At 38.2% G+C, this 24484-nt stretch overlaps 1 protein-coding gene across 1 annotated transcript in view; it reads right to left on the reverse strand.

Moving 5' to 3' along the window:
* Positions 1-3184: 3184 nt before the first annotated feature.
* LOC147912893 (uncharacterized) overlaps positions 3185-24484 on the reverse strand; it is a 39329-nt gene continuing 18029 nt past the window's right edge. Inside the window, exon 5 of the mRNA XM_087421822.1 lies at positions 3185-15530. Coding sequence (XP_087277948.1) covers positions 14569-15530 — 962 coding nt within the window. The 3' untranslated portion in view covers positions 3185-14568. The remainder of the gene's footprint in view (positions 15531-24484) is intronic.

Here is a 24484-nt window from a genome sequence, read left to right on the forward strand (position 1 = left end):
AGGTGCCCCGTGATTTCCAGGGGAAGATGTGACTGGCTGGCTTGAATAACATTGTGGGCTGGTAGGGAGGTGAAGCCCATCAGCTCGAGGACCGAGTGGGGTGCAGCTGGTCTGGCTGATATGGGAACTAGCTGGTTGGGAGCCTTTTCTGCTGGGAGCGGGGCATATCTGGTTAGAGCAGAGGAACTCATGGGTAGGGCTTTGGGACCCTGTGAGGCTCAAATTATTGACAACACATGAAATTTTAGGCCTTAAAATACAGGAGAGAGAAGGAAGCAACTTGCAATATATGCTCTTTAGTGATTTCATTATTAAAATGAATATTATCTCAATTTGGAAATAAAAAACAAAAAAGAGACTAGCCATTCATAATACACCTATACAACAAAAAACAATATGCGTATTTTGTGTTTTTTCCAACTTTTTATTGTGGTAAAATACACATGTAAAATTGACCATCTTAACCAGTTTAAGGTCATAGATACCCAAAATTAACCAAGCCTTCAGCTAGAAGTTGCATGCCTTCAACAGACTCTAGTCACAAAATCATTACATCAGACAGAGGCTGCCAGAGCAATTGTTGTCTAGGCAGGGAGACAGATCCCTGGTACTTTCTACTACACCATCTTCCCGGAATACTCTAGTGTGTGTCTTTCAAGGATTTTTTGGTGTGCATTTTAAAGCACTATTACTGATCCCAAGAAGTCAAGATGGTGGCGTAGGCAGACTCTGAACTCACCTCCTCCCGTGGACACAGCCAATTTACAACTACTCAAGGAAAAATTACCCGTGAGACAGAACTGAAACCTGGATAAGAGGAACTCCTGCAACAAAGCACAATCCTAATTGAGGTGGAAGAGGCAGAAACTCCTTTCTGGAGAGGAAAAACGCCGCCTTCACAAGCCGCAGTGCCTCACGGCTGCCCGGGAGCAGCCCAAAGGTCCGCAGCCTCCCTGGAGGAGCAGGGCCCTGAGCGGGGGAGCACCCCCGCTGTGGGCATTTTGTGGACCCAGCACAATCGAGACGAGTGGCATAATATCTGACTTTGCCTGCTACTAAAACATTGGGGAGCACCCCCAGCAAAGCTGGTTCACAAAGACATTAAAACCGGCTCTTAAAGAGCCCACGCGCAAACTCACCCATTTCAGAAAGCAAACTAAAATCACCAGAAAGAAAGGTGCACAGTGCTTTGGTGAAAAGAGACTCACCTAATAGGCCCTGAGTGCATCTCAGTGAGAGGCGAGACCTCTCCAGGGACTGGGACATGGGCGGCGGCCATTGTTGTGGCCTGGTGAGGGCATGCTGACACAGCCGCCATTGGAGTTCTCCCTGAGGCCTGCTAGCCCAGGGTCTGCCCCACCCGCTAGAACACCGATTTAATCCAGCTCAGCCAGGGCAGGCAGCCCACCCTAGAGACTGGCCCCACCCAACAACAAGCCCTCAGGCAACTTGTGGGCCTGCACAGATTGGTGACTGGATTCCCTGCAGCCTGGCAACTGAGCCGACTTCAGTGGGGCAGGGCGTGCACAAGGAGCAGGTGGAGAGTGTGGGGTGGTGGTGGAGTGTGTGGGGCTCCCGCCGTGGAGAGACTGGGTCCTCTTCGGGAGGTCGGGGCACGCACACGGGGCAGGACTGTGTTGACTGTGTGTGTGGACCTGTGGGCGGCAGGGCTTGTCAGCTACAGAAGACTTGTGCTTCTTAAAGACCCACATAGGGGGTTTGCCCCACCTTCCAAAGCCTGAAACGATTGGGTGCTCCCGTGCCTGAGGCCAGCCCTACACAGCTGCAATCCTCAGAGAGCTGATAAGAGACCTAAAGGCTAGAGGCTTATAGCAATTGTAAGCCCCTGAGCCTAACAACCTGCCACGCTGGGGGCCTACTCACTTAAAAGAAATACTGCAACACAAATGTGGTATTAGAACTTGCAGCCAACTGTGCTGGGGCTCCCCACACCTGATAAAGAGACTGAAGGGCCCACAACAACTACAAGCCGCTGAGCATTACAACAGCTGGCCAGGAGCATAACTCGGCCTCCCTGGGCTCCTACAGGGAGAGCAAACAGGCCACAACAGAAGGAGACACGTAGCCCACATAGGGGCCACCCCTGGAACGTTGAGAACTGAGGGAAGCACACTGAAGGCCTCCTAAGGCATAACTTACATAAGGTTACCTATCCAAGAGCAGGAACCCCAAATTATATGCTTTTTAATGTATACAACATCACCTATGAAGTATCTGTGCCAAAATTTCTCAATCAGAACCCAATAAAACCTCTTGGTTTAACTTTAAATTTACTGGAACTATGAGGAATAGGATAACAAAAAAAAAAAAAACTCCAAGAATGTGTGGCATTCTAGGAGACAACTTTCCTCTACTCTTCTAAAAACCAAAGTCTTGAAAAAACAGTACAGAGTTTTTACTGAAGAGGTGGCAAACATTTTCTGGATAGGTGAAGATTGTAAATAGTAAATAGTGTAGGTTTTGTGGGCCATATTGTCTCTGTCACAGCTACTAAACTCTTCTTTTTTTGGCAGGCGGGGAAGATAAGCCCTGAACTTACATCTAATGCTGATCCTCCTTTTTTTTTTTTTTTGCCGAGGAAGACTGGCCCTGAGCTAACATCCGTGCCCATCTTCCTCTACGTTATATGGGACGCCGCAACAGCATGGCGTCACAAGCAGTGCATCGCTGCGCGCCTGGGATCCGAACCTGCAAACCCCGGGCCGCCGAAGCAGAGTGCGTGCACTTAACCGCTTGAGCCACCGAGCCGGCCCCCCAACTATTCTATGTAGAATGAAAGCAGCCATAGATAATATGTAAACAAATGAGTACATACAGTAGTGATGCAATAAAACTTTATGAAAATAGGCGGCAGTTGCATCTAGTGTGTGGGCCAATTTGCTAGCCACTGTTCTAAAGCAACTGGCCATGATAATCAAACGCACAAGCCTAGACTGGATACTATTTTGAAAATAAGTAGTTATAAAAGACATTCCCGGGAAAATTGAAAAAGTTTGAATATGGGTTGATATTGGAATTTGTAGTTACTGTTAATTTTATGTGTGACTATATGCCACTTTGGATAGTAAGGAAATTGTTTTTTAGGAAATGCAACATCATGAGGTTTATAACACTGTCAAATTATACTGCAAATGTATACAAAATATAAAGCTAACATGGCAATATATTAATCTACATTTCATGTACTGTTATGGTAAGTTTTCTGTATGTTTAAAATTTCTCATACTAAAAAAGTATGGAGAAATTACAAAATGGATATCCTTTTGTTAATTTATAATCAATTTTGAATTTCAGACAAAGAATGTAAATTACTGGGTATTTAAAAATTTTGTACACTTTCCAAATCTATCAATGTAAATTTTGTTCAAGGATTAAGTATTTGATTCACCTTAGAGCTGAATGAAGATGCTCTCATGCTTTTTACATTCAAGCAGTTGATCCAGAAAGAATTAATTCAAATTCAAAAAGGGAAAGTAATTACATGAAGCTTTTCTAAATTCATTAAATCCATAGTCTTTATCTCTACATAAGGAAAAAGTCCTTATATAGTCCTTATATAGAGCCCTTATATCTCTATATAAGTCCAGTCTTGTCCTGAGTAGGGAAAAACCCAGTTCTCTCTCCTTTACTTCTCACACAGAACACTCACAACACTTCTGGTCACAAAATGTGGAGGTTTTTCCCCACAACAAGCAATTCTCTGCAACACCAGCTGGGTGTCCTACCTGGAGACAACGTCAGATCTCACAGGTAAAGGGCTCAGTCCCACAAGACTGCTCCTACCCTTCTTTAGATGCCAACGGCAAGTAGCAGGTGCCCAGGTTTCCCACAACTTCTGTCTGATTTGGCTGATTGGAGGTTCCCATGACCTCAGGTTCAATTACTTTGTTAGAGCAGCTGACAGAACTCAGGTAAACACTTACTTACATTTACCAGTTTATTAAAGCTTACGATAATGGATACAGATGAACAGCCAGATGAAGAGATACACAGGATGAGGTCTGGGAGAGTACCGAATGCAGGAGCTTCTGTCCCTGTGAAGTTGGGGGTACGTCACCCACTGCCAACGTACATGAATGTGTTTCCCAACCTGGAAGCTCCCCAAACTGTCTACTATTGGGATTTTATGAAGGCTTCCTTACAATGCACGATCAATTATTCACTCCATTGCCAGCCCGTCTCCCCTCTCTATAAAAGTGTGTGGCGGGTGGGGGGCGGGCGAGACTGAAAATTCCAAGCTTCTAATGATGGCTTGTTTTTTCTAGTGACCAGCCCTCATTCAAGAGCCATCCAGGAGCCCACCCAGAGTTGCCTCAGTGAAACAAAAGATGTTTCTAGTGGTCTTACCACTTAGGAAATTACAAAGCTTTTAGAAGCCCTGTGTCAGGAACTAAGGGCAGAGACCAATATATGTATTTATTATTTCACAATCTCATAAGAGTCCACTAACAATAACTCAGATGATAATATTAGACAAAGTGGCTAATGTTTATTGAACACAGACTATATGCGAAATAGTTTCCTAATTTTTCTACATGAACAAACTCATTTAATTCTAACAACACTATAATGTAGCTATGTTATCACCATATACAAATTTCCCCCAGGCAGGATAAATATCTTGCCCAATGTCACACAGGCTGTAAACTGTGGAAAGACAATCATGTTTATGATATGTACAATAGCTAAAGGCTCTCCCACACCTGCAAGCATAACAGAGGTTTTCTGTGGTATAAATTTACTGAAGTTTAATTATAATTGACTGGTCCTGGAAGACTTTTATACATAAAGAATAATGGTTTCATACATTCTCTTAATATCCCTCTAGTATAAATATTCTGATAATCCATAAATACAGTGTTGGGAAAGGCAGTCTCATGCATGCAGTCTCTCGACTGCCACTTGGCCACATAATAATGAACCCTGAACTCCACAAAAAACTGTTAGAACTAATAAACGACTTCAGTAAAGTTGTAGGACACAAAACAAACAGAAAAATCAGTTGTGTTTCTATACATTAACAACAAACTATCTGAAAAAAAAAAGAAAACAATCCCATTAACAATATCGTCAAAAACAATACCTAGGAACAAATTTAACCAAGGAATGGAAGATTTATACAATGAAAACTGTAAGACATTGATGAATGAAATTGAAGAAAACAAATAAATGGAAAGATATATCATGTTCATGGATTGGAAGAATTAATATTGTTAAAATGTCCATAATATCCACAGTGATTTACAGACTCAGTGCACTCCCTATCAGAATTCCAATGGCATTTTCCACAGGAACAGAAAAAAAAAATTCTAAAATTCACACAGAATCACAGAAGACACAGATTTCGAAGTAGGCAATCTTGAGATAGAATAAAGAAGCACTGTCCGACCTGATTTCAAACTAATACTACAAGCCATAGTAATAAAAACAGTATGGTACTGGCATAAAAACAGACACATAGACCAATGGAATGAAATAAAGAGCTTATAAATAAACCCACGCATATACAGTCAACTAATATTTGACAAGGGTGCCAAGAATACACAATGGAGAAAGGATAGTCTCTTCCATAAATGCTGCTGGGAAAACTGGATATTCACAAGCAAAAGAATGAAGGAAACTGGAGGCTTACCTTACACTACTCACAAAAATTACCTTGAAATAGGTTGAAGACTTGAATCTAAGATCTGAAAATGTAAAACTTGTAGAAGAAAATATAGGAAAAAAGATCCTAAACAGTGGCATTGGCAATGATTTTTTTAGATACGACACCAAAAGCATAGCCAACAAAAGTTGAAAATAACGAGAAACTACATCATACTAAAAATCTTCTGCATAGCAAAGAAAACAATCAACAAGATGAAAATGTAACCTAGAGAATGGGAGAAAATATTTGCAAACCATATATCTAATAAGTGGTTAATCCCTAAATTATATAATCAACTCACACAACTCAACAGTGAAAAAAAACCTGATTAAAAAATAGGCAAAGGAGGGACCGGCCCACTGGTGCAAGTGGTTAAGTGCACGTGCTCCGCTGCGGCGGCCCGAGGTTCGCCAGTTCGGATCCCGGGCACGCACTGATGCACTGCTTGGCAAGCCATGCTGTGGCGGCATCCCACATAAAGTGGAGGAAGATGGGCACGGATGTTAGCCCAGGGCCAGTCTTCCTCAGCAAAAAAAAAAAAAAGAGGAGGATTGGCAGATGTTAGCTCAGGGCTGATCTCCTCACACAAAAAAAAAAAAAAAAAAAAATAGGCAAAGGACCTGAACAGAAAATTTTCCAAAGAATATATACAAATGGCCAATAGGTACAGGAACAGGTGCTCAACATCACTAATGATCATGGAAATGCAAATTAAAAACACAATATCACCTCACACTTCTTTGGATGGCTTTATTATCAAAAAGATAAGAAAGTGTTGGTTAGCATGTGGAGAAATGGGAACCCTTGTGCAGTATTAGTGAGAATGTAAATTGCTATTGCCATTATGGAAAACACTATGGAAGTTCCTCGATAAATTAAAAATAGAATTATCATATGATCCAGCAATCCTACTTCTGGGTATATATCTGAAAGAAATGAAACCACTATCTCAAGGAGATATCTGCACCCCCACGTTCACTGCAGCATTGTTCACACTCGCCTAGACACAGAAACAACCTGAATGGATAAAGAAAATATGTATATATACAATGGAATAGTATATTCCTTTGTATATTCAGCCTTTAAAAAGTAAATCCTGCCATTCATGACAATATGGATGAAACTTGAAGGTATTATGCTAAGTGAAATAAGTAACATAGAGAAAGACAAATACTATATGATCTCACTTACGCCTGGAATCTACAAACGTCAAGCTGATTGAAACAGAGAGTAGAATGGTAGTGGTCAGGGGCTGGGGGAAATGGGGAGATGTTGGTCAAGAAATACAAACTTTCAGTTATAAGACAAACAAGTTCTGGGGATCTAATGTACAGCATGATGACTATAGTTAATAATTCTGTACAGCATACTTTATATTTGCTAAGCGAGATATAAAATATTCTCACCACAAATACACACACAAACATAACAGTAACTGAGATGATAAATATGTTAACTAACTTGTAATCATTTCACAATATATGTATATCAAATTATGACATTGTACACCTTAATTTTTTTAATAATTACTTTTATGGAGGTATAATATATATATATGGAAAAGAGCACAAATCACAATTACACAGACTCAATAAACTCCCATCTGCACCCAGATTAAGAAATAGAAAAATACCTGCATGCCTCATATCCTCTGTCATTAATCCTCCTCCCACAGTGGTAGCCACTACTGCAACCTCTGCCAGTAGATTAGTCTGGCCTGTTTGTGAGGTTTGAACAACTGGAATTGTAAAGTATTTTTTGTGTCTGGCTTTTCCTCCCTCAATGTTATGTTTGTGATATTCAAACACATTTCTGTGTTTAGCAGTATCAACTTTTTCATTGCTATATAGTTTCCAATCATGTGAATATACCACCCTTTATGCATCCATTATGCTGCTATGAACATCCTTGCTCATGTCTTGGTGAACACATGTATTAGGCACTTCTGCTCGGCAAATACACAGAAGTGGAATGTTTGTGTCATTGGGCATGTGTATGCTCACCTTTAGTGGACACTGGAAAGTGTCCCAAAGTAGTACAAAGTTATATTCCCACCAACAAAATATAAGAGTTTTGGTTGCTCCACAGTCTAGCTAATAACACTGGTGTTTTAAGATCTTTAGCAATTCAGGTAGGTGTGTGTGGCTATTACACTGTGGTTTTAACTTTTATTTCCCTGAAAACTCATGAGGGTGAGCACCTTCTCACATTTTTGGACCATTTGCATATCCCTTCTGTACAGTACAGTTCATGTCTTTTCCCCCTTTTTCTACTGCTTGTCTTTTTCTTATTGCTTTGGAGAAGTTCTTTATACATTCTGGATAGGAGGCCTTTGTCAGATATACGCACTGCAAATATTTTCCCACTCTGGGTTTCCTTTTTACCCTCTTGCAAACTATTTGTCTTTTGACAAATATAAGCTCTCAAGTTCAATGTTATCAACTTTATCAATTGTCTTCCTCAATGACATTGTGCTTTTTACATTCTATTTAAGAAATTACTACCTACTCTCAATGTTATAAAGATACTATATATTTTTTTCCTACAACTTTACTGTTTATTCCTCAGATTTAGTTCTTCAGTCCTTATGAATGAGTGGTGTTTGTACAGGGGGGTATAGCAGGCATCAAGACTTTTTTCCATACATGTATTCATTTCACCCAGCAATAATTTTAGAAAAGATTCTTTTTCCTCCCATTAATAACAAAAGCGTTACCTTTGTCATACATGTGTGGGTCTGCTTCTGGACTCTTCAGTTCCAATGACTTTTTTGCCTGTCCTTGACCAAGGCTACACTGGATAATTACTGTAGCTTTATAGTGAGTCTTGATGCCTGCTAGTACAAGTTGTCCAGCTTTCTCATTGTTGCTGTTGTTTCTCCCTCTTCCTCCTCCTCCTTCCTGAAATTCATATTACCTGCTCTTGGTCCTTTACAATTGCAAGTAGATTTTAGAATCAGCTTGTGAGGTGCACAAAACTGCTGACTGGGGGGGGGGGGTGGGGTGGGGTGGGGAGAAACAGGACAGCGTGCACTAGATATATAGCTCAGGTTGCAGAAAATTAAAATTATTTCAATATTGAGTCTTCCAATCCACAAACATGGTAGATATCCCTTCATTTATTTAGGTGTATTTTAATTTCTGTCAATCACGTTCATAATTTCCTGTATAGAGGTTTTGCATGTCTTTTGTTAGATTACTAGGTATCTAATGTTTTTTAATAGTAGTGTAAGTGATAATTTAAAAATATCATTTAAAATTGTTTGTTGCTGGTACATATAAATACAATTTTAATTATATTAACATTATAGCCAGGAACCTTACTAATTTTACACCTTAATTCCAATAAGTTACCTAAAATTCTTTTAGATAGTCTATGTACACAATAATGACTCCTTTATCTCTTCCTTTCCAACCTTTTGGTCTTTTCCTACTTGCCTTTTGCACTGAATACAACAGTAAGTAGTAAGGGTGATTATGGATATCCTGTCTCATTCTAAATCTCAGGGGAAAGTTTTCAATATTTCATCATTAATAAGGTTTTTTGTGGATACTCTTTAACAGATAAGATCCTTTTTTACTCCTAGGACATGATCTGAATAATTCTAATCTTCTAAAATGTGTTATGGTTCAACCATATGATCTTATGGTTCAACCACATGATCGATTTTTATGTTCCATATGCGTGGGAAAACAGTGTTTCTGTCATTACTGGGTATGATATTCTATATATGTCAAGTTTGTTAAATGATGTATTCAGATCTTCTTTTTATTGAGTTTTTTATCTGCTTGTCCTCTCATATATTAAGGGAGGTGGGTTGAAGTCTTCCGCTATACTTGCCAGTTGTTCTATTTCTCTTGTCAGTGTTGTTATTTTACCTCATATATTTTTAAGATATATTATTAGGTTTATGCAAAATTTTACACTGTACATTTCTGGTGAGTTCACCTTTTTATCATTATGTCCCGTTATCTCTAGTTATCCTTATTTTCTTAATTAGCTTTTTTTGGTTAGTGCTTGCATGGTGTGTAGTAAACAGTTAACACATCAGCCTTGGTTTGCCCAAACCCTGCACATTGCAAGAAGGACTGACCCATAACCAGCTTCTGAGAGATAACCTCTGAGCCCTTGCAATATCCTGCCTAAAAATAGTGTTTGTGTATGCCTGAGGCCTCGGGCCATGCTGCATCAGTTTGACCAAAGTTATGAACTTAAACGTGTTTCCCTAAAATTCATATGTTGACATTCTGACCCCCAGTACCTCACAATGTATTTGGAGATAGGGTTTTAAAAAGGTAATTAAGCTAAAATGACATCATCTGGGTGGGCCCTAATCCAATCTTACTAATGTCCCTATAAGGAGATCAAGACATACAGAGAGACACCAGAGATGCACACGCACAGAGAAATGGCCATGTGAGGATGTAATGAGAAGGCAGCCACCTGCAAGCCAAGGAGAGAGGCCTCAGGAGAAACCAAACCTGCTGACATCTGGATTTTCCAGTCTCCAGAACTATGAGAAAATAAATTTCTGTCATTTAAGCCACCCAGTCTGTGCAATTTTGTTGTTGCTACTGTTTTAAATACAGACAACATAAAAGTTACCGTCTTAATCATTTTTTTGTGTGTGAGGAAGGTCAGCCCTGAGCTAACATCCAATGCCAATCCACCTCTTTTTGCTGAGGAAGATTGGCCCTGGGCTAACATCCGTGCCCATATTCCTCTACTTTACATGGAACGCCACCACAGCATGGCTTGACAAGTGGTGCGTCGGTGCATGCTCAGGATCTGAACCTGCAAACCCTCAGGCTGCAAAGCGGAGCATGCGCACTTAACTGCTACACCACCGGGCCCGCCCCATCTTAACCATTTTTAAGTATACAGTTCAGTGGTATTAAATATATTGACATTCTTGTGCAGCCATCATCACCATCATCCCCATAACTCTCTTCATTTTGTAACCGTGAAACTCTGTACCTATTAAATAATAACTCCCCATTCTCCGCTCCTACCAGCCACTGGCAACCACCGTTACAAGCTGTAGCCATGATTCTGACTACTCTAAGTACCACATATAAGTGGAATCATAGAATATTTGTCTTTTGTGATAGCTTATTTCATGTACCATAATATCCTCAAGGTTCATCCAGGTTGTAGCATATTGCAAAATTTCCTTCCTTTTTAAGGCTGAATAGTATTACATTTTATGTATATATCACATTTGACTTATCCATTCATCCAACGATGGCCACTTGGGTTTCTTCCATCTTTTAGCTATTGTGAACAATGGTTCCATGAACATGGGTGTAGAACTATCTCACTGAGACCCCGATTTCAATTCTTTTGGGTATATACCCAGAATTGGAATTGCTGAATTATATGTAATTCTATTTTCAATCTTTTGAGGAACCGCCATACTCCAGGTGTACCTCCATAACAGCTGTACCATTTTACATTCCCATCAACACTGCAGAAGGGTTCCAATTTCTCTACAACCTCACCAACACTTGTTCTTCTGTTTTAATATAGCAGCCATCCTAATGCGTGAGGTGGTATCTCACTGTAGTTTTGATTTGCATTTCCCTGATGATTAGTGATATTAAGCATCTTTTCACGTGCTCATTGCTCATTCATATATCCTCTTCGGAAAACTCTCTATTCAAGTCCTTTACCCATTTTTCAATCAGGTGTTTGTTTCTTTGTTGTTGAGTTTTAAAAGTTTCTCTATATTCTGGATATTAATCATTTATCAGATATATGACTTGCAAATATTTTCTCCCATGCTGTCGTGAGACTCTTTACTGTGTGGATAGTGTCTTTTCTCTTTTAGCTGACAATGACCCACACATTCTCTTCTAATGAAGGAGATATATAGCTAAAGGAAAGTGATTTCCAAAAATGACTTGTTGAAAATGATATTCTATTAGTTTCAATGGTATTTTTCCAGATGGAGAGTGTCTGTTGATACACATAATTTAATTTTCATGAAGTCCAATTTGTCTATTTTTTCTTTTGTTACCCGTGCTTTTGGTGTCATATCCAAGAAATCATTGCCAAATCCAATATCATGATGCTTTTATCCTACATTTTAGTCTAAGAGATTTACTGTTGTAGGTCTTTAACATTACGATCCTTGACCCACTGAGATAATTTTTATACACGGCATTAGGTAAGGGTCCAACTTCATTCTTTTGCACGTGGATAGCCAGTTTTCACAGCACCATTTGTTGAAAAGACTGTCCTTTCCCCACTGAACGGCCTCAGCCGCCTTATCAAAAATCACTTGACTATATATTGTGAGGGTTTATTTGTGGGCTCTCTATTCTATGCCATTGGTCTGTATAAGTCTGCCTATGTCACAAGACCACACTGTTTTGATTACTATAGCTTTGTACTAAGTTTTGAAATCAGGAAGTGTGAGCCATATCAGTTTTGTTCTTCTTTTTCAAGATTTTTTTGGCTATCTGAGGTCCCTCGAGATTCCGAATGAATTTTTAGGATGGGTATTGTATTTTTGCAAAAAAATATCATTGGGATTTCGATAGGACTTGCATTGAATGTGTAGATTGCTTTGGGTAATACTGACATTTTAACAATATTAAGACTGCTATCCATGAACATGGGATGTGTTTCCATTTATGTCATCTTCAATTTCTTTCAGCAATGTTTTGTAGTTTTCATTGTACAAAGCTTTCACCTCCTTAGTTAAATTAATTCCTAAGTATTTCATTTTTTTTGCTGCTATTGTAAATGAAATTGTTTTTGAAATTTCTTTTTCATATTGTTAGGGTATAAAAATTTAACTGATATTTCTGTGTTGATTTTGTATCCTGCTACTCTGCTGAATTCATTTATTAAATTTAACAGCTTTTTAATGGAATCTTTAGGATTTTCTATACATATGATCATATCATCTGCAAGGAGATAATTTTACTTTTTCCTTTTTAATTTGGATGTCTTTGATTTCTTTTTCTTGCCTAATTGATCTGGCTAGAACTTCCAGCACTATGTTGAATAGAAGTGGTGAAAGTGGACATCCATGCCTTGTTCCTAATCTTAGATGAAAAGCTTTGTCTTTTATCATCAAGTATTACATTTGCTGTGGGTTTTTCATATGTAGCTTTTATTATGTGGAAAAAGTTTCCTTCTATTTCCATTTTGTTGCAGGTTTTCATCATGAAAGTGTGCTGAATTTTGTTAAATGCTTTTTCTGCATCAATTGAGATGATCATGTGGTTTCTTTCCTTCATTTTGTTGATGTGACATACAACGTTGGTCAATTTTCATGTGCTGAACCATCCTTGCATTCCAAGAATAAACTCATTTGGTCATGGTGTATAATCCTTTTAACATGCTGCTGAATTTTGTTTGCTAGCATTTTGTTGAGGATTTTTGCATCCATGTGCATAAGTGACACTGTTCTGTAGTTTTCTTTCTTGTAGTGTCTTTCACTGGCTTTGGTGACAGGTAAGGCTAGCCTCATAGAATAAGTAAGGAAGTCTTTCCTCCTTTCTATTTTTTTTGAAAAGTCTGAAAGGTATTACTATTGGTTCTTCTTTAAATGTTTGGCAGAATTCACCAGCGAAGCCATCAGGTCCAGGGCTTTTCTTTGTTGAGCGATTTTTGATTACTGAGTCAATGTCCTTACTAGTTATAGACTAGTTACTAGTCTATTCAGATTTCCTATTTCTTCGTGATTAAGTCTTGGTAGGTTTTATGTTTCTATGAATTTGTCCATTTAATCTAGGTTATCCAATTACTTGGCATACAATTGTTTACAGTACTTTCTTATAATCCTTTTATTTCTGTAGAATCGGTAGTAGTGTCTCCACTTTCACTTCTAATTTTTGTAATGTGAGTTTCGTTTCTTTTTTTCTTAGTCCATCTAGCTAATGGCTTGTCAATTTTGTTGATCTTTTTGAAAACCAACTTTTCATTTCATGATTTTCTCTATTTCATTTATCACTGCTCTAATCTTTATTATTTCCTTCCGTCTGCTAATTCTGTGTTTAGTTTGTTTTTTCTCTAGTCACTTAACTTGTCAAGTTAGGCTGCTGACTGGAGATCTTTCTTGGTTTTTTTTTTTAATATAAGCATTTATAGCTATAAATTTCCCCCTTAGCACCACTTGTACACCTTACATTTATAATTTTGTCAATTATACATCAGTAAAGCTGGCAGAAAGAAAAAGAATAGGCCTTGTTGAGCACGCAACACCTCCTTACCTAAAGATAAAGAGCCCTCACAGCCTGTGAGGGGTTTTTTGCCTTGTGCAAGAATATCTTCCCTTGTGTCAGACTCAGTGTGTACTCCTTTGTTCTGCTTAATCACAGATGTCAATGGCTCTCAGGCATGCCCCCCAGTTTTCCGGATGTCAGACCTCATGGGGAAGAGGTTGGTGCCTTGCCATTGTAGCACAAAGTGGTTGTGGGCAGCTCATCACCCCTATCAGATGTGGACTTGATCTGCTGGCCATAGGTTACTGACGCACTGCAAGGAGCTAGATCTTGTGCATTAAATCTCCTGTATTGCTGTAAGTAAACAATGTATTACTTGATCCTGGTGTGTATGTTTTCTGTTCTCCATGACTTCAAATCACGCACTGGTCTCTTTTCTGAGTGGCCCTTATCTGCCTTGTGACATTGGCCACACAGTCTGGACACCCAGTGAATAGAGAAACATAGAGGAATGCCATAAAAGACTTTCTTATATAAAATACAAAACAAATTTTCTGAATGTGAACTATATTTGGGCCATAACTGAAAAACTTCAACGATTATTTAAATTTCAAGCAGTTCATGCCTGTATAAATTATTTAATGCCTTATAAGCCTTTTTGAAAATGCCTGCTCACATTCTCTTCACTTACATTGTTTCTCAGTGGTATAATTCCATTGTCCACTATACATATATTCCATAAGCTCTCTCTCCAGTATGAATTCTGTGATGTACTTTAAGCACTGAACTAAGCCTAAAGGACTTCCCGCATTTGTTACATTCAAAGGGTTTCTCACCAGTATGAATACTCTGATGTACTTTGAGGCTTGAACTGAGCCTAAAGGACTTCCTGCATTTGTTACATTCAAAGGGTTTCTTACCACTATGAATACTCTGATGCCGAGTAAGTCGTCCATACACACTAAAGGCCTTGCCACATGCCTTACATTCATAGGGTTTCTCACCAGTATGAAATCTATGATGTACAGTAAGTTGATGGCTACTCCTAAAAGGTTTCCCACACTCTTTACATTCATAGGGTTTCTCACCAGTATGAATTCTCTCATGTCTAACAAGATGTGAGGCGTGACTAAAGGACTTCCCACAATTTTTACATTCATAGGGTTTTTCACCAGTATGAATTCTCTCATGTTGTATAAGGTTTGAGGCTTGACTAAAGGCCTTCCCACATTCCTTACATTCATAGGGTTTCTCACCAGTATGAATTCTCTGATGTATTCTAAGTGTTCCAACGTCACTAAAGGCCTTTCCGCATTCCTTACATACACAGGATTTCTCACCAGTATGAACTCTTCCATGTTGAGCAAGGTTTGAGGCACGACTAAAGGCTTTCCCACATTCTTCACATTCATAAGGTTTCTCACCAGTATGAATTCTCTGATGTACTCTGAGATCTGTAAGACGACTAAAAGCCTTGCCACATTCCTTACATTGATATGGTTTCTCACCAGTATGAATTACCTGATGTACTCTAAGGTCTGTAGGACGACTAAAGGCCTTTCCACATTCCTTACATTCATACGGTTTCTCTCCATTATAAATTCTGTGTTGTAGAGTAAAAGATGAATGTTTTGTATAAATGTACATTTTTCCAGAGCTGATTATTTCATATCTTGATTCCAAATCTAAAACAAATAGAAAAAAAAAAAGTTTCCTTGACCAGAAAATGTTCTATAATTGAATTAAGACTAAATTCAAACTCTCAATCATTAGAGATGGTTTAAAGAAGTCTAAAATACAGTTATAAAACTGGAAAACACAAAAGGAGAGCTAAGAAAATAATTTCTGTGGTAGAGTGCTGGTAAATGTTTAACAACCAGCTCTACACATGCGGGCATGCACACAACACATCCAGTCCTGATGTGTACCGTTTGCCAACGTCTAAACTGTAAATACTCCCACCACAGGCAATTTCAAGCCATCAATATAATGTAAACGAACCCAGACTTAGGATATGTAAAATCTTGACCCTAGAGAGCCAATACAAGCCAGCTCTAACATACCACTTGCATCTAAAATATAAATATAGACACACATTAAATTTAAAAAGGCAATTATTTATACCTGATCATTCTTCAATTCCAACTCCCCTAAAAATACACACTTCCACACTGTGGTTCACTCCCTCCTATGCATAGCCACGTGTGCTTTTCTTTGCTCTTCATAACAATTAAGATACTGAGAATCTTTACTTAGTAAAATCTTAGGAGAGGATAACTATTTACTATCCTTACAGCTGTTCAATCTGTTTTATTCCTTATATCTTTTCTCAGGTCCTTCTCTAGCTTTCTCTTTTAACCAAGGCCAACCATTCTGGTAATCCCCAGAAGAAGATGTTAATCCATTTTCTGACACATAATGGGTCTTATGGTACTGTGAACATTTAGGGACTTGGGGCAAAAGAGGGAACCTGAATTATACAACAGAATCTAGAGCAAGACAGCCAAGAATTATATGAAAAAGAATTGGCAGTTGTGACTTGAAGGATAAAAGTCTACATGAAGCAACATCTTGAGCAAAATCAGAAGTGCTTAATGACAAGGCTATGACTTGGGGGCAAAAAATATCTTCTTGTGACTAGAGTATGGTATGTGTACAAAAAATTGAAATAATATTAACAACACTCTTGAAAATAGAGTAACGATAGAAACTAATAGCAAATATTAGAAAACCAAAAGCCCTTCCATGCGGAAATGGTAATGCCCTCTCCAAAAATGCTGGATCGCTAAGGAAAGAAAAAACTGAAATGGAATAATTCCAGTAAATGACTATACAGAAAATAGGTACATATCGGAATCTTGGCAATGCAATTTCACCACTCAGAAAACTCAAAACTTAAATGATTATCTCTATGAAAGGAAATGAGTTGAGGATCAAAGCCCAATACCTAGAAAATAAATAACAAAGTAGAGGAAAGCAGAAAAAATAAAAATAAAAGCAGAATATAATGAGTTAGAAAACAGTAGCATTAACAAATAAAGAGCTGGCACTTTAAAAAATTGTTATTGGAAATATTAGCTAAACCAATCAAAAAAGAGAGTAAACAAATAAAAATAAGAAATGAAAAGAGGAAAATAAGATACACAGGCGAATTTATTTAAATTATAAGAGTACTATATGAACACTTTTGAGAGAATGGACAACTTTCTAAGAAAATTTATCAAAACTGATCACAGAAGAGAAAGTCTCAACCAACCAGATGGCAGAAGAAATAGAAAAAAGCTGCCAGAAAAAACAGTTGTAATAAGAATACTTTAACATGTATATTGTAATTTCTCAAAATCTAGATCTAACATATGGATACAGGATAGTTGGACAAAGGGAAAATATAGAAAGCGAGCAGGAAAAGCGAGCTTAGAAATCTTATGCCAAAAAGAGAGGAAGACTTCAAAGACTCCGAGAACTATGACTGACCCAAACTGCAAAAATAGTAGCATAAAAATGATTGTGATAGATATAAACCAGGAAATAAAAAGCAACAAATCAGCAATGTTACAAGAGAAAAAAATTACTTTTAACCATTAAATAACTCCTTAAATGAAGAAGTGCTAGTTCCAGTACGGTGGCATTAAGTCCCTAGAGCCTGTCCCCCTCTCTGACTGATTTCATCTATAAACACTCGACAAAATACAAAAACTAATGACACAAGGACTGTAAATTAAAGCAGGAGGGTTTTGGAAAAGAGTCAAACCTTAACAAAGCAACCCAGATTGAGCCAATTTTCTTGCTTCTGTACTCACTCTCACGTCCTTGCCTCAAGGGTAGGTCCCAATTATGGTGAGGCAAGCATGGGCTATGAAAATTCCAACATAAACTCCAATATATTTATGGCTATAAAAACAATGGGAGGCAGCGCTGCCAAACTGGTAAGTGAGGGAGAAATCCTGGGATGGAAACAGCCAGAGAAGGCAATTTCCTAATTTGTATTTGGATATGGATCAGTATAACACTCAGGCTTACCAATGACGACACAAGCATGAGAAGGGTATAAAATCAGTGTGGGAACACTATACCAGTAAACAATTTAATCTGGTAGTTGAAAACCTTCCCACAAAGAAAATCCCAAGTGGAGGCAGCTTCACTGGAGAGCTGTTTCAAATATTTAAGGAAGAAGTAGTATCAATTTTAAACAAATTCTTCCAGAAAACTGATGAGGAGTAACTCACTCTATGCAGCCAGTTACTCTAATACAAAACAACAACAACAAAAACAGTAGAAGAAGTGAAAATTACACACTACAAAACCTTCTAAACATATATGCAAAATACGAAACAATATCTTAGCAAACAGAATCCATCACTATATTTAAAAAGATAACACATCATGCCTGTCTTAGTCTGTTCGAGTTACTATAGCAAAATACCACAGACTGGGTAGCTTACAGACAACAAAAATTTATTTCTCACAGTTCTGGAGGCTGGGAAGTCCAAGATCTCTTGATGTTCTGGTGGGGGCCCTCTTCCTGGTTCACAGCCAGTGCATTCTCACTCTGTCCTCACATGGTGAAAGTGGGAGAGGGACCTCTTTATAAGAACACTAATCCCACTCATGAGGGCTCTACCCTCACGACCTAAGCACCTCCCAAAGGTCCCACCTCCTAATGTCATCATCTTTGGGGGTTAGGATTTCATCATATGTTCACGGGGACACAAACATTCAGACCATAGCAATGACCAATCCCAGGAATATGAGATTCATTTAATATTTGAAGATTCAGTCAATATATTTCACTAAATTAACAAAAAAAAGGGGAAAAAACCCATATCGATCATGTCTAAAGATGCAAAGAAAAAAAGAAAGGATTTAACAAAATCTATCCATGATAAAAACTCACAACAAACTAGGAAAAAAGAACTTAATAAAGACCATCTGCCCAAAACACATGGGTAACATCATACGCAATGGGCAGAGAATGAATGCTTACCGCATATGATCAGGAATAGAAAGCTATGCCCTCACCACTTCTACTTAACATTGGACTAGAGGTTCTAAGCAGCGCAAAAAAGCAGGAAAATAAACAGAAGCAGGCAGAAGAGAAATTAAGAAACAAAAATATCTTTGATCACAGATCACTTGATCACAGGTGTAGAAAGTCAAATGTAGTCTATAAAACAGCTACTAGAAAATAATTGAGTTTAGCCAGATTGAAGCATACATGACCAATAAGTAAATACTAGAGAACGCTCAGGAACTCAAATTTTTTTTTTTTTGTGAGGAAGATCAGCCCTGAGCTAACATCCATGCTACTCCTCTTTGTGCTGAGGAAGACCGGCTCTGAGCTAACATCTATTGCCAATCTTCCTCCTTTTTTTCCCCCAAAGCCCCAGTAGATAGTTGTACGCCATAGTTGCATACCCTTCTAGTTGCTGTATGTGGGACGCGGCCTCAGCATGGCCGGAGAAGCAGTGCGTCGGTGCGCGCCCGGGATCCAAACCCGGGCCGCCGGTAGTGGAGCGCGCGCACTTAACCGCTAAGCCACGGGGTCAGACCCAGGAACTCAAATTTTAAAAATATAATTTACAATAGCATAAAAAAATCGAAAATACTTAAGGATGAATCTCACAAAAGATGTGTAAGACTTGTACACTAAAAACTACAAAACTGCTGAGAAAAGTTAAAGATCTAAATAAATGGAGAGATATATCATGTTCATGGGTCGAAAAACTTGATAGTGTTAAGATATCAATAATTACTGCAAAATTGATCTATACCTTAAATGTAATTCTAACAAAAATCCCAGCAGACTTTTTTTTGGTTGATGATGAAATTGACAAGCTGATCCTAAAATTCATAGGGAAATGGAAAGAACCTAAAACAGAACAACTTTGAAAAGAAGAACATAGTAGGACAGTACTACTTAATTATAAGAATTATTATGAAGATACAATAATCAGCAAGTTTAGCATTCATGTCAACACACAGCAATCAACAGAATAGATAATAGGAAGTACATCCATACATATATGGACAACTTACTTTCATCAGTGTGCAAAGGCAACAGAGTGAGGAAAGGATACTTTTTTCAAGAAATGATGTGAGAGGGCCGGCCCCGTGGCTTAGTGGTTAAGTGCGCGCGCTCTGCTGCTGGCGGCCCGGGTTCGGATCCCGGGCGCGCACCGACGCACTGCTTCTCTGGCCACGCTGAGGCCGCGTCCCACATACAGTAACTAGAAGGATGTGCAGCTATGACATACAACTATCTACTGGGGCTTTGGGGGAAAAATAAATAAATAAATAAAATTAAAAAAAAAAAATTATGTGAGAACAACTGGGATAGCCCTATGCAAAAAAAAAAGTTTCTTACAAATTTAAATTTATAATATTATTTATCTAAATCTAAATTTAAAATCTTAGAAATTTAAACATAGACCGACCATACAATCCAGGCATTCAACTCCTAGGTATTGTCCAAAAGAAATGAAAGCATATGTCCATACAAAAAGTTATAAACAAATGTCCATAGCATCTTTGCCATTGCCAAAAACTAGAGATGTCCATCAACAGTTGAACAGATGTCCATTTAACCCAAATGTCACATAACAACCTAGATGAACCTCAACATAATTATGCTGAGTGAAAGAAGCAAGACAAAAAATTTCACACCGTATCATTCTGTTGAAACTGTAGAGAATGCAATTAACTCTATTGTGACAGAAGGCAGAACGTGATCAGTGGTTGCCTAAGGAAGGTGGAGGGAGAGGAGGAAGGATTACAAAGGGACACAAGGAAACTGTTGCGGACTATAGGAGCCTAAAAACATGCTACCTGCACCCCCCCCACCCCCTCCCAAGACATATTCAACTTTGAATGCTACCTTAGGTGAGTGAACAACACATGGTAGAAACATTTTGGCTACTTTATTCAAATATTTTTTCTTCAAAATACTTGAAGAAACTTGATTAAGTTAAGGATCTTGAGAGGAGGAGCTTATCCTGGATAACCTGGTAGGGTCCAAATGCAATCATTGGTACCCTTATTAGAGAGAGGCAGACAGAGTTTTGAGAGAGAAGAGAAGGACACAATATGACCATGGAAGCAGACACTGGGTGATGCGGCCACAAGTCAAGGAACACTTGCAGCAGCCAGAGGCTGAAAAAAGCAAGAAATGGATTCTCCCCTTGAGTGTCTGCTGACACCATGATTTCACACTTCTAAAATACAGAACTGTGAGATAATAAATTTCTGTTATTTTAAACTACCTGGTTTGTGGTAATTTTCTATAGCAGCCCTAGGAACCCAACGCACAGGCGAGATGTGTTCATTAAGTTGATTGTGGTGATGGTTCCATGGGTGTATGTATACAGATATCAAAATTTATCAAATTGTACACTTTACAAATGTGCAGTTTATGTTAATTATACCTCAATAAAAACTTTATGCTAGAAAAGGGAAAGAAATCACAGAATTAGAGTATGATGATTTTGCAATTCTCAATGAATTAAACTATCTGGGCAGTGAGAATTGGCTGCTAATGTCACAAAAGGAGACAATCAGACATGAGGTCCCTTCAAAGAAAAGAACACGTTATAATCTTTTCAAAAAGAGCAAATCTGAGTGTGATCAAGACCCTAGATTTAGATGCTGATCAGCAGGATGTACAGAGGAAGGTGCTAAAATGCACCTTTAGTATGCATTCAGTCCAATCCAGAGTGAGTTTTTGTTCAGTATTGAGCTATGTATGCACACAGTGTAACTCTGCAAAGCCAGCCAAAGAAATACCAGGGAGTTTATAATTTGAGTAAACACCAGAGAACACATTGGTAGAAGATATTTGATAGCCCAGAGAGGTGTCAGTTTAATAAACTGTAGCCTGAAACAACAAAAAGAATGGAACTAGCAGACAGGACAGTAAAAGTTACTATAACTATGTTCAGGTACTTAAAGGACAATTTCAACATAGTGAGAGAAGAAAAGGGATGATAGTAAAATAAACCAAATGGTACTTCTAGAGAAAAAAACGTAATATCTGAAGTGAACACTTCATTGGATGTGATTTAAAAAGTGACTAGATATTAAAGAAGAAAAGATCAGAGAACATAAAGACATAGAAATAGAATCTATCCAAATTGAAATAAAAGAAAAATGATGGGAAAAAAAAAGAAAAAAATTTCAAGGATCTATGGGATGATATTAAGAGGTCTATCATATGTATAATGGAGACCCAGAAAGAAAGGTGAACCATTTCTTTGAAGAAAAAATATTTGAATAAAGTAGCCAAAATGTTTCTATATTTGAAATAAAATACAAATCCACAAATCAAAAAGTTCAGCAAGGCCCAAGCAAGATAAACACCCACATAAAAATGCACATACCAAGACACTCCTAATCAAATTTCTGAAAACAATAATAAAAACAAAACAAAATCTTAAAAGTAATCAAGGAAAAAAGACACACTAGTTATAGAGGAATAAGAAAAAGAATTACCATAGAAATTATACCAGCCACTGAACAATATCTGTAAACTGCTGAAAAGACAAAATTTCAAAATAGAATTCTATACCAACACTAATAACTTTCAAAAAATACAGAATAAAAACTTCTACAGACAATGAGAGAATTAATCGGTAGCAGATCTGCATTACACAAAATGGTAAAGGAAGTTCTTAAGCAGAGGAGAAACAATACCATACAAAAAGTGGATCTACCTAACAGAATGAAAAACATAAGAAATCGTGAATATGTGGCTAAAAAGAAGAGACTTTTATTTTATCATCAAATAATTTCTTTGAGAGATAAATGAGTTATGTGAGTCAGAGTTTGAAGCGAAACACGTAAGACATATACAGATACATAACGAGGGATGTACTCAGGAAACTAGCTAATAAGCAAGTTTTATCAGGAGTTGGTTACACAGTCTATATCAGGCTGTTACTTCCCAGTCTGGTTTCAGAACTTCCAGTTAGCAGGGCAGGCAGTTGGGCAAGAAAGTTGGACGTGAAGTGAGAGAAGCAAGAACAAATTAGAACCCTAGAAAAAGATGGACTGGAACCTGTGCTGACATTTGTGTCCTCCAATCCTCCAACTCTGACCAGGGGGAATTCTGCAGGAGAGGCTAGCACCTTTTTCATGGAGCTAAAGACTTAACACGCCCCAAGAAGTACCGAAGCTGAAGGAGGAGATGAGGCGGGGACAGGGGAAACTAGGTCCAGCTGCTGACTCATGCCAACATGGCTACCAAGCTGTTCAGTGACCACATGCATGAGCTGTGAGACCACGTCCGGGCCCACCGACATTCCAAGAAGAATATGGTTTCTGCTTCTTTTTCACGTTGCCAATCTCACCCAAAATGTCTCTACTGGTCTAGGCTAACCCAGAATTATCTAGAAAAGGAAATATGGAGAATGTTTCACTTGAGCTATTTTGACAAGAAAAATCCACTAAAGAGTGGCCAGAGCTACCTTGTTAAACTGCAGAGGAAGGTTTCCAAAGGCTTAGAGATTGCAACAGCTTAAGTAAAACAATGTATTCTGGGATTTATCACATGTAGAAACAACAACAAAAATATATGACAACCATAGCACAAATGCATGTACTAGAAAAAGAAGTAGACTGTTGTAAGAGCCATATACATAATATGCAATACTATTTGAGGTAGACTGTGAGGTTAAAGATGCATATTGTAAAGACTAAAGCGACTTTAAACAAAGGAATATTTTAATAAACCAATAATGTAGATAAAATGGAATTCTGAAAAATACTGAATTGAGCCAAAAGAAGTAGGAAAAGAGAAAATATGATGTAAAACCAATCATATTTACAAAAACACTGAATATATTCTAAACACCCTATTTGAATTAGAACAACATGGTTAACATAGGGAAAAAAAAAGAAAGCAATTATATGCTGTGTGTAAGAATCCCATTTTTTTTTTTTTGGTGAGCAAGATTGGCCCTGAAGTAACATCTGTGCCAATCTTCCTGTATGTTGTCTATGGGACGCCACCACAGTATGGCTTAACGAGTGGTGTGCAGGTCCAAACCCAGGATCTGAACCTCTGAACCTTGAGCCACTGAAGTGGAATGTGCGAAGTTAACCACTTCGCAACCCGGCCAGCCCCAAGAATCCTATTTAAAATATAAAAATCCTAAGAGATAAAAGGAAAAGGATGGTTGGGCCGGCCCCGTGGCTTGGCGGTTAAGTGCGTGCACTGTGCTGCTGGCGGCCCGGGTTCGGATCCCGGGTGCGCACCGACGCACCGCTCCTCTGGCCATGCTGAGGCCGCGTCCCACATACGGCAACTAGAAGGATGTGCAGCTATGACAGACAACTATCTGCTGGGGCTTTGGGGGAAAAATAAATAAATAAAATCTAAAAAAAAAAAAAAAAAAAGGAAAAGGATGGTAAAAACTATACCATGCAAATGCTATGTACAAGAAACGTGGAGTGTATGCACAAATATCAAAGTACTGATACAAGAAATGAAAAGGGGAAGCATCACTAAAGATCTTTACAAATATTTAAAGAAATACAAAGAAAACTACATCAATAAATATCACATTTTAGATAAATAAACAATTCCTGAAAAGATACATTTTGCCGAAATTGGCTCAAGAACAAATAAAAAATCTGAAAAATCTCT

This window comes from Ceratotherium simum, chromosome 33 (assembly GCF_057802395.1).
Source record: "Ceratotherium simum simum isolate JZ-2026a chromosome 33, ASM5780239v1, whole genome shotgun sequence".
NCBI classification, from domain to species: Eukaryota; Metazoa; Chordata; class Mammalia; order Perissodactyla; family Rhinocerotidae; genus Ceratotherium; species Ceratotherium simum.